The 11,360-nt window shown below is 38.7% G+C and overlaps 1 protein-coding gene across 3 annotated transcripts in view; it reads left to right on the forward strand.

Moving 5' to 3' along the window:
- The window catches only part of zgc:194930 (uncharacterized), an 18,665-nt gene that overhangs the window by 2,699 nt on the left and 4,606 nt on the right, over positions 1 to 11,360 (forward strand). For 2 of the 3 annotated variants that reach the window (XM_032544559.1, XM_032544561.1), the window contains exon 2: positions 9,135 to 9,187. In XM_032544559.1, coding sequence (XP_032400450.1) covers positions 9,156 to 9,187 — 32 coding nt within the window. In that variant the 5' untranslated portion in view covers positions 9,135 to 9,155. Of the gene's footprint in view, positions 1 to 9,128; positions 9,188 to 11,360 lie in introns of all 3 variants that reach the window. The other variant, XM_032544560.1, reaches the window with a different exon arrangement.

Genomic DNA, 11,360 nt, shown 5'->3' on the forward strand with positions numbered 1-11,360 from the left:
TGATATAATCTGAAATTAGAGGAAGTATTTTGGCACTTCTTATTGGACCATCAGATCAATATCATGTCAATTGATTGACCTCCATAAATGTACATTGAGTTGTTCGAAGAAGAACACCAGCCGTTTCATAAAGTTCAAATCAAAACCAAGTATTCCAAAAAATAATGCTGTTGATTGATTCAAAACGCAGGCGGACTTTATATAAATTGGTCTCCATGACAACTCATCACGGATACACTTGCCTTATTACAACAGGCTTATTCAAATCAGACAGCTCTAGGTCAGCTCGTTAAGTCTCATATTGAATTGATTTTTTCTTTCCTTCTGTTGGATAACAGATATATTTAGGAGTATTTCTTTAAGCCACAATTGAAACAGTTACACAATATCGTCACTCGGTTGACTAGCTCGAGCTCTTTTACAGGAAGCGTTATCAGGTGTGGAAGGTTATCTCATTTACTGTATATGCAGATTATTTAAAGCTGGATAAAGCAGTGGGTGTGACAGTACCAATTTTTTTTGTCATTACACAGACTTTGAAATCGTGTATTGACTTTTCAGCTGGATTTTAAAAGCCACAGAGCTGATAAGAGGCCTAAATCGACCGCCTTATCGAATGCTGCAGTTCTCTTTCAGCAGAGAAATGCAGAGGGTCACACCAGTCACTGATGACTACGAGGAAATCCGGTCAAATTGCTTTTTTTTCCTTTATCTTTTTTACTTTATGTTCATGAGCACATGTATGAGATTAAAGCCAGTTGCAGGTTGATAAAATGGAATTAATAGGAGATCAGCTTTAATTTAGCACCCGGAGAAGAGAAAGATACATCACCAAAAACAAGGCTGCATGTTGAAATTAAATAAAGAACCATATTATATGTAAATCCGATGCCATTCAGAATTTATTGATCAGTATCAGAAAACGCAGATCTTATTAACCTGCTGTGTGCATTTTAAATATTGATTAATCTTGTCGGTGGAAGTAGTACCAGGGTATTAGTCCTTCTGAAAATGTTTCAGCATTTCATTAAGATTATTATCAATACAGATGGCACAATCACGTCTTCAAGGGAAGAAATTGACTAAGGCTTTAAAGTGTTTAGAACTGGCTGATCCGATACTAATCACTGATGGTAGGTGGTTTCCGTGTTTTTAACATCTTTACAGACAGGTCACAAAAAAGTTTGACTCACTACTCCAAAATGTTACTTAATTTCGGGGCTCTAATGGCCGACAGCTGAACAGTGCTCCCATTGGCCAGCTAAGTGACAAATGTCTCTATATTGATGAGGACTGGAGGGTTAAGTCAGCCATCCTATAAACATAGTATGCCAGGCAGACACACAGCTGACTGACAACCTTTAAGGTGGATGCGGTGAAGACACGCTCGGACATACTGTACGCTCAGACACAGCTGCAGACTTTTGTCAGTCGCAGGGACGCGCAAGCATTTCCAGGAAAGTGGCTGCATATGTCCACGATAAAGCATGCAACAATGTTGCAACCGGTATAAGGCTGCTGTCCTCAGTCTTGTATCTATGTCTACACAGGATGCGTTCAGGTACATTGCTTATTGTAGGTCACCCGCCGTACATAGAAAAAACATTTTCATATTTCTATTTATTATTATTGTTGTCTATTTGTTCAGGTACACTGCTTGTCGTAGGTCACCTGCATTTTGCCAGCTCTAGAGACCAACACACATAAAAGTGAACCTATTATGCTTTTCCGTATTTTCTGTCATATCTACAACGTTATAATGTCGGATTATCATGTTTAACGTGGCCAAAACTTCAAATAACGAGGTAAACGTATTTCAGAGAAATCCCCGAGCTAAATTGTTCAGATTTGCAACTATTCTGAACGCTCCACTTTAGAAGATTTTTTTTTAACTCTCTGCCCTGTGTCACGTAACCCTTAACCAGCCTTCCATGGCGCATGGGATTGGTCATCTGATCCAGGCAGCAACTACTGGAGGGTTTTTTGCACTCATTGTCCTATGTATGTGCACGCTAACTACAGTAAAAGATGTAATCTTGGCTGCCAGTGTTGTTAAATTCTCCCCAATTCCAGGTCACATTACTCCTGAAACATTTACGGTTATGTAGTATTTTGTTTAAAAGCCTTTATTTTTGACTGTAGAAAGTGCTGGTATATAATATTAGCGTCCGCTGCTAATAACAGTAAGGTTAGCTGCATGCTAACGCCAGATAGCTGTAATCTTGGCGTGCATTGTTGGTAATTTCTCCCCAGTTTTGGGTCAGATTACAGCCAAAACATGTCTGGTTATGTCTATGTTAAGCCCTTATCTTTTTGACGTTAAAAAGTACTGCTATATTCTATTAGTGTCCACCGCTAACAACAGTAGCTTCGTGCTATGAAACGTCCCAAAAATAATCCTTACAATACTGTTTTTGCTTAGAATAACTTAGGCCACAGTAAACAATAAACAAATACAACAATCAGATGGATGGCAGACCAGTTGGCCTACTTTTACATCACCTCACCTCTCCCTTGTTACCCATAAGAACATAATCTCCCTTCTCACTGTCCCTTCACTCACACACAGTCTGACCAAGTAGGTGTCAAGTTATAAATTATGACTTTATAATGTTACACACAGCTTACATAAGCAGAACAGATCTATCAGGTGACCGAGCTATGTAGTGACAGCAGTCTGTGAAAGACTTGTCTCCTTTGTTGAAAAGTTCAAGTGTCTCTAGAGAAATACTCATATCAACACCTCAGGCAACAACTCTCGGAATGTGCATTCAATTACCGTCAGTAGAAAAGAGAAGATGGATTTTTGTGATCTATCAGCGAGTTTCTAACGTTATTCAAGCTCTCTGTTTTTGTCTCTTAGCCTTGTCTACCTGTATGTAGTTTCATAATGTGCAGTGTTTAGACCAGCAACTCAAACCCACAGTTACACAGAAATGGTTGTGGAAAGATTTCAGTCGTCTAAGGGTACAACAAATACAACTACTATCAGATATGTGACACTGAAGGAGAACTACCTTGAGGAGGTGACTGTTTGTTGGTGTTTCCAGGTGGTATGAGAGGCCAGAGATCAAATCACTACATTTTTAAAGACCTATTTATGTGTAGTTTTGCATGTTAAAGATGCCCTGTGTTTTCTTGTAAACCCACAAAAGTTATGTTTACATTCAGTGCTTCTTACAAAAATGCAATGCTTGGATCCTTTTGTTTACATCCATGTTCATAAGCGTGCAGTCATCTAGTTTACTGCCTTTGTTGGTGCCTTGCCGCGTTTCTTGACACCTTCCAGGAAGTAATGTGTTTGACATCAAAACGCTTATTTACTTTATCGAAAAGTGTAAGATGACACTATTGATACCACTCTTCTGTCTGTTTGCTCAATAAGAAGCTACAGCCAGCTGGCTCAGCCTAACCAGCCACTTCTCCCCCACACAGTAACTCCTGTTTTCAAACATCTATTTCAACTGGACTCTTTTAAGCCTTGCCAGATGAAATTTTCCACCTGCAGCAATCGTTCGAAAATGGCACTGACTGCCAGTTCCGAGGGTATCTTTTGGATTTTTATACAGTCCACTTTTAGGGGACACTCTACAGCAATTCCACTTTTTATTGCACCTGTTTCTCCAAGATGAAATGTTTCAATTCCCCTGGAGAAAACTCAGAAAGGGGGAAAAAAAAGGGAGCTCAGCCAAGCTGCCAGTGCGAAAATATCTCTCCCCTTCAGTAATCGTCCTCCAATCTTCCCTATCATAGAAAACAGGAGCAATATATTATTGAATGGCACAGGGCGCAGATGAAGCACTGTTATTGCCGGCCAACAATGGCCAATAGCTGAATGAATTATAGTCATTTGATGCACAGATAAAATCCTTGATCTCATTATGATTTTGGAAAGTCTCCAGGGGAAGAACATGATTGGTCATTTAAATGTTGTGGTGTGATAGGCAGTCAGCTGCTGTTGGTTACTGTAAAGCCTGTAACCATATTACTGACAGGTTTCCAAGGCGCTCAGTTTCTCATGAATCCTCTAAATTACTGTATCTACAGGTACATTCTGCCTTCCTTAATCTTTTTTTATTTTATTTTTTTTTGCCTTCTTTAATATTAACCAACTTGATCATTACTCATTACGTATAAGGTGCATTAATGAAAGTTTTATTGTAGCTCAATTAAATAAACTACAATACAATATGCAGTGGTGGAAGATTTAGAAACTTTACTTCAGTAAAAGTACCAATTTAACCACATGTAGTTGTTTTGGATCAAAAACGTTATCCGTAAAATTAATATATAAATATAATGTAAGTCAATGGAGGCCAAACAGTATTGATAAATACTCTAAAATGTGAGTATGCATCTAGATAACATGCCAATAATAGCATACGAATTGGCGTGTCTTACATTCGCCATTTCATGAGATCAGTCTGATTATTGTCAAAAATTGCACTTTTCCATCCCCTAAATCAGGAGATTATTTTGCTTTTCTATGTATCTTAAATGATAATACAATGAATATGTTTTGAATATGACTGTTGATCGGCCCAAGAAAGTGATTTAAAGACTTAATCTTGGGCTTTATGAAACTGTTGTGTGGGCGCTCCATAATCGATCGAGTCCCATGCTGAAATAAAGCAAGACCATAGCTCTAGTACTCAGGTTCAAAACTCAGAGCCAGCTGAATTCAGCCGGGTTGGGTCTTAAAGGTGTTCGGCTTTGACTTTTAGGACCTCAGGGAACTCCAAAGATCAATATTAAAACACGCCACACTGGGTTTTCCACTTCTTACTATGTATCTATAGCTATTTACTCAGTGAACACAGTGTGACAAAGCTGCAAGTAGACACACTGGAGCCAGAACATACATCAACCTTCCCTGTTAGTCATGTTTGGATAGTGCTTAAGACTTGTCTTTAACTTTTAATGCCAATGTCACTTAGTTATCAGTACAGTGACATAACTAACGACTCGAGTCATGAGCCTGTGCTGCTTGGAGGTTGTCGGCTAAGATGGCACTGTGTCATCTCTGACTGGGAGCTGTTTCTGCTGACCTACAGCACAATGGTTTGCAGGCAGGTAACAATACAATCACATTGTCAGCACTCGGACAACCCAGAGACAGTTTTTGCCTTGCAAATTTGCAACCCAGCTCCATGCTGATGCAAACCAGCTTTTTCCGAGCCAGTCAGCCAACCATCAGTCAGCCTGTCTAATGGTGTGTACTCACTAGATGTTAGAAGTCAGCCCGAACACACCACAACATGCATATGCACCTTATATGTGACAATGAAATACACACTCCTGGTGGAAAGAAATCAATGAAATATTAAATTTGTATAATTTTACATTTAATTTAAGCCATTTTAGCAAGTAGGAACAGCCTGTCATGGTAAAAACTCGCTATAGCAACAGAGTAAACATGCAAAAATGATAAAAAGTTACATAAACTTTGAACTCTGGAGGAAGACCCTCTTGACATGTGTCTGCTTTATTTTATTCAATTTTTTTTGGGGGGCATTTTAGGCCTTTAATTCCACAGGACAGATAAAGACCTGAAAGGGGAGAGAGAAGGGGGGATGGCAGACTTCTGTCATAGTTTACTATTTATTGCATTGCTGCCAGAAGTTAACTGCTTCATTGCCATGTCCAGTTTAATTGAACACAACTGTGTTTTCCAGCTTCGGCAAAGCTTTTTCTACTCTCATGATTTGACACATGAGAGGGAAAGTCATGAGATTGACCGCAGGGGTAAATATTCTGGCAAAGATCATCTCGTGCCATTTTCTCTTGGACATGTTATATCTTTGCAATGATCTTGACTATGTTAATAATAAACACGTTTCAGTGTTATCAGCCAAAAAGAAATAACAGTTAACGCATAACGCCTATACTTGTGTGTTGTATGTAGAAAAATAGTTTCCACGCAGATTTAATATTTTTGAGAAATATAAATTATTTTAGATGCCATATCTTAGTGCTACTGTTGGAAGTTTTTGTTTGTACACATTTTGTAGCCTCCCTAGCTACAGCTAAGAAAGAAACAAATTAGAAAGCGACCACCACGCACCATTTACAGGGTCTAGTTTGAATTGTGTATAGTTGTTCAGGAATGACATTCCAATTAAAAATAATTCAAATCCTTTAAATTGAAGCATGTCTATAGCTTTCATATGACCATATTTGATCATTTTATAAAGAAAAATGTGGAGTGAGTCATTTAACTTACAGTAAGTTATTTCTTAATTACCTCCCAGTCACGACACGTAATAATCTGTGAACTGTCAAAGTGTTTTTATCTTTAATGAAAACATGTTGCCAGGAAGGAAGTAAACCTATTCATACTCATAATTAATTCACGACCGTTCAGTCAGAGATACTTAAGTCTAAAGGATTTAGGACCATTAATTGCGACAAACAGATATGCAGTCGGACTTGGCAGAGCAAGCTCTGAGCTTAAGGATGTTTCCCAAACAAATCGAAGCAGCCTGCAAGCCCATTAAAACTCCCCTGAGGGTACGGAAAGCAGAAAGCAGCAGCAACGTACCACTGAGATATGGAATATACATAATGCACAATGCACAAAGCACCACAACAAGAAAACAAGAGTAGGAGGAAGCTGGTGGCAATGGAGGGAGAAATCAGCATCAGAGTTGGAGATGATTATTGGCCTGCTTGTAAAAGTCAGCTGATAGAGACTTAGCTCCATTTATGTGATATTTCTGTCAGCTGGAAAATGACCTCTTGGAAGATAAGGGACACTGGGTGGGTGCTTGTCAGGGCAACAGTGTGTAAAACAGGGTTTTCTGTTTGAAGCACATCCTGTCGAATCACTGGTGCTCTGAATTACACTTGTCATGATACACCCTCTTGGCTTTTTCAGAAATAGCTGTGTCTGTGATGGAGGTCCCAGTGTGAAAATGCAGATGAGTAAGTGGTGGGGATTGTTTCAGCTCGGTTACAGTCAAATCCACCTAAAATCACAAGAGATCGTTTCCATGGAGGAGACAGAGAGAATAGAGGACACTCAAAGACAAGAGGATTGTACTCTGAGATTAGTTATGTGTCCACGCTGCATCTTCAGCGACTACACCCACCTCTAGTAGGGGGGATAATTAGACGCCTTGGGATAGCAAAGTCATGCTCTGCTGCTTTTTCACAAATAATACCGCCTTTCATGTAAAAAAAAAATACAAAAGGAAAGAAAGTGTCCCGGTCATGATGGTCCTGTTCACAGCATTGGATTGATAGCGTTGTATTTCACCTTGTAATATTATATACCTCAGCAGACCCTTTTGACATGTGTCTGCTTTATTTGTATTTTTTTTAAAGATTATTTTTGCGGCATTTTAGGTCTTTAAGGGCCACAGGTCGTAGTCAAACCCATGATGAGTACTGAACATCGAGAGTATATTTGTTGTTTTTCATTTTCCATACCAATCCCCCAAGCAGAGCCCACCTAGACCTCTTAGCTCGTTCCCTCCAGGACTTTGCACAAAGATGTATGAAGTCCCACCGCGTAGCTAAAGCCTGTCACATTCTTGTTCCCTGTCCTTACTTTGTCTTGAAATTAATTTTACTGGACTAATGGATACAAATGCAGAAGAAAACTAATGATTACAGGAGCTATTGCACATAGTACACATCTTTTTCTCAGAAAAATCAAAAAAAGCAAAATTATCCAACTAACAAGTATTGGCCTAAAGCTTGATTTATCTTTGTAGGCAGCTGCGGTAAGGACTCATGCCTAATGGTACGTGCTCTACGTGGTGAGCTACTGGAGCGCCCCAAGCCTAATATATCTTAATCAGATTAAAAAATGGAGCATTGAGTGCAAAAGATGGCTCTAAAGTTACAAAACAATGTCAAAGAACATAATGCTTCTGTTCCTCAAACCATGAAAAAAAACTGCTAAAAATGACGTCAGCAATAGATATTTCTTCCCTGAAAGCAGTAATTAGAATGAATGCAATGTTGTTATGATTAATTATCTACAGTTCTGTTAAAGATCAAGCTTTACTTAGTGTGTGGCAAAAACAGCATTATGTTCCCGGGAAGTAGTCATTTTAAAACCCTAGAAAAACCTTCCTGCTATCGTAAATACTCACAAGAGCACCAAATATGTATTATTCCGCCGCTGAAAATAATCCCCAACAAATGCGGTGTTCACTCCTGTTTGAGCTACATTTGGTAAAAACTACAGTGCCCAGTTGTTTGAAGTAAATATTTACTACTTTTATAAAGCAAAACAATATAGTTGTGACTTATTTTTAAATATGTATTTCACATCCTCAATAGGAATAAATGGGCTTGCTTAGAGAAAGTCATAAGAGACCAACTAACACATTTTCACGTTTGTGAAATTTGTTGTCAAAAATAAACATATAGAATAACACCAGACTTATCCTTTTAAAGAAATTTAGTTCCTTATTTGCCTTTATTATCATTTGTATAATTTGACATTAAGCTAAAAGTTTTTGTACTTTACCCATTCTGCTCAAAGTTTCAACCAAAGGTAATGGCTGCAGGGTCAGAGAGTTAAGGTTAAGAATAGAAACGGTTGGTCTGTGTTGTGGGCACACATCCTTTCTAATATTTCACAAAGAGACACAGTGTCCTCTGTCTTTGTCGCTCTCTCTTTCTCCTTCGCTCCCAGACAAACCCATTCAAGACTTACTGATTAATTATTTACCCAGGCAATGAAATGCCAAAGCCTAGAGAAACACACCACCAGGAGAGAAAAGGTCACTCCCATCCTGCCAGTAGATACAGGCTCACACACACACACACAAACACACACAAACACACAACAGTGATGGATGGCAATAGCATCTTTATCGGCGCTACAGGCAGACAGAGTTTTCATCCTTGTGTCCAAACACCTTCGAAACCAAGGGCGAAGCCAAAACTTGACTGATGAGATGGAATGTTCAAGAGAGCCCTCATTTAAAAACCACTTACATGTCAGAGGTGGTGAACTGTCTGATCAATAGCAGTATCGGACACCTGCTGAAAACAATATGTGCATGATTCTAAGGAGGTTTTAGATTTTGTCAGTGCTGTTTAGTCAAAGGGTGTCTGTGTGATTAAACTGTAATGTGTGATTAAACTTTAATGTCTTTGTTAATGTCCCTCCACAGCTCTACCACACAGCTGGCCAAATGGGGTGCCAATGCTGCAGGATGATAAAAAGGTGAGTCATTACTACCTCTTCTTGTTTGTTTCGGGATCCTTCTCGTGAATGTTGTCATGACACATTATTACAATCCCTGTTTTTTTTCGGTATCTAGCCAGTTCTGGTTGTATGTTTCAAACCTGTGAGATATATTAACCTGGTTTTTTTTTTTGTTTACCCCAAGACATGTGAAGGTGAATGGATTTTTCTTCTGTGGAATTTATAATGTTGAAAGAAAATCTATAAATAAAGTATACTAAAAGATTCAACAGCAACATCACTTTCTAAAAAACATTGTCCCTGCCATTCTGTGTAATTCACAGACCTTACAGATGTCATTGATTTCTTTCTACTAAAGAAATAGTAAGTAATGTGTTTTTTTTATTTAGAAACTGATCCTTTAATGATCTTCCTTTTTTGTTAATTAGTTAATCATCATCAGTTACTCTCTAAACTGCCCCTATCCTTAGACCCTCGATCCAGACAAGAAATAAAACTTGCACAAATTTCATTTTTTTTTTTAACAGTTATCAGTTCAGTTACTAGTTGTGTTGACGTTAGCATTTCTCAAAGTATGGCTGTAGCCTGTAAAAATCTTTTCTGCCTGTCAACTATCTGATCAATCAACTAGTTCCAGTCCACCTTCTCTGTAACAACCTCTCACTGTAGAGTTACTTATCTACAGGTCCACAGTGACAATTTAAATGTCTCCTTGCCAACATAATGATTTCTTGTCTTGTTTCATGCAGATAGTGAGAGGTCCATTTATAATATGTCTGCACTCTCAGCCTCACGTGGGCTCTTTGTGCAAACTGTGAGTCAATATGCCAATAGCCATCACCCTTGGAAACTGTATTTCTTTGCAGGGCTGTCTATTCATTAAACGCCTACAAGGCTCAGCATCATTGTGCTTTTTGAGGTGAACACGGAGACAGCACAGGGCCGGGAAACGAGATTCTGATTGCAGATTAATGAAAGGGCACGCTGTGATTCGCATACCAGAGCCGTAATCCCCCTCCACTTTTTTTTTCCTTTCCCATGTCAAAGACACACATGTGAGTGCTTGTGGCAGGCACACACACATACCTCCCTAATTGTCTGGAGGGTCACATTTCTGGACTTAGTGGTGTTTAGGGTTTGGCAGGGTGTGTCTGTAGGTTAGTGGGTCAACAGTGCGGCCTCAGTAGACTGACGTTGCGTTTCTTTTATTTTGAAAACTGGTTTATAAAAGTGAAATTAAAAAAGTATACTGTACGTATGTGGGGAAATCTGAATATGTTTTCTTACTTATAACTTACTCACAACTTTGGGACATGATCAGAAGTTCACTTTAGCTTTCTCCAAATACCAGGGATATTTAATTGAAATAGAAATTAAGATTTAAGGGTTCATTAAACTTCAAATTAACTTGTTTGTACAAAACATGTGGATTGAACTCATCTAAATGTAAAAGTATTTATTATACCTTGAGCTGCTTGGCAACACTTGAAGCCAGGGCAAAGAGCCTGTCCCCCAACTAATGCGGTTCCATTTTAAGCAAGTCCCATTGTTATATCGAGAATTGTTAACAAAAGCAGAATGGACCACAAAATTACAATATGATTCCTTCTTATAATTATTCCCTTTTAACTTGATTAGAAATAAAACATTCAGAGTTATTTTACACTTCTTAGCTTTGCCACTTTAGGGTGGAAATGTCCATTCACTTAGGAGGACAGACTGTGTGCTCGCAATTAGGCTGTTCACCACGGGTTTAATGGTGTTGGTGGCATGAAATCCATAGGTACCACTGCACCCTGCATTACATTTTAAACCGATATAATCATCTTAAAATGTGTGTTGCACAAGACGTGTGTTGGTATTTTCCTCACACACTGAAGACGTGGCTAATCATATTAGCACAAAGGAATCTTCTCCTGTAACATAATCACCATTTGACTTAACATGATGCAGTAAACAGCATCTTATCTGGTGCACCATCACATTTAAAATAAATGCAAATAACACCTTCCATGGTAGAGGTGCTTCCTTAATAAACTTTTTAACAAAAACAAAACGCCATGTCATGTAGCCTGGCCAGAGTGGCTAGGAAGGTGGTAGGTAGGCAGACTCAGACATTGTAGGTTTCACTCCTCTCCCACTGACTACGAAACAGGTCAAGGTTATTCACACATTTTTGTATAATAACCAA

Source organism: Etheostoma spectabile, chromosome 19, assembly GCF_008692095.1.
Source record: "Etheostoma spectabile isolate EspeVRDwgs_2016 chromosome 19, UIUC_Espe_1.0, whole genome shotgun sequence".
Classification (NCBI taxonomy): domain Eukaryota; kingdom Metazoa; phylum Chordata; class Actinopteri; order Perciformes; family Percidae; genus Etheostoma; species Etheostoma spectabile.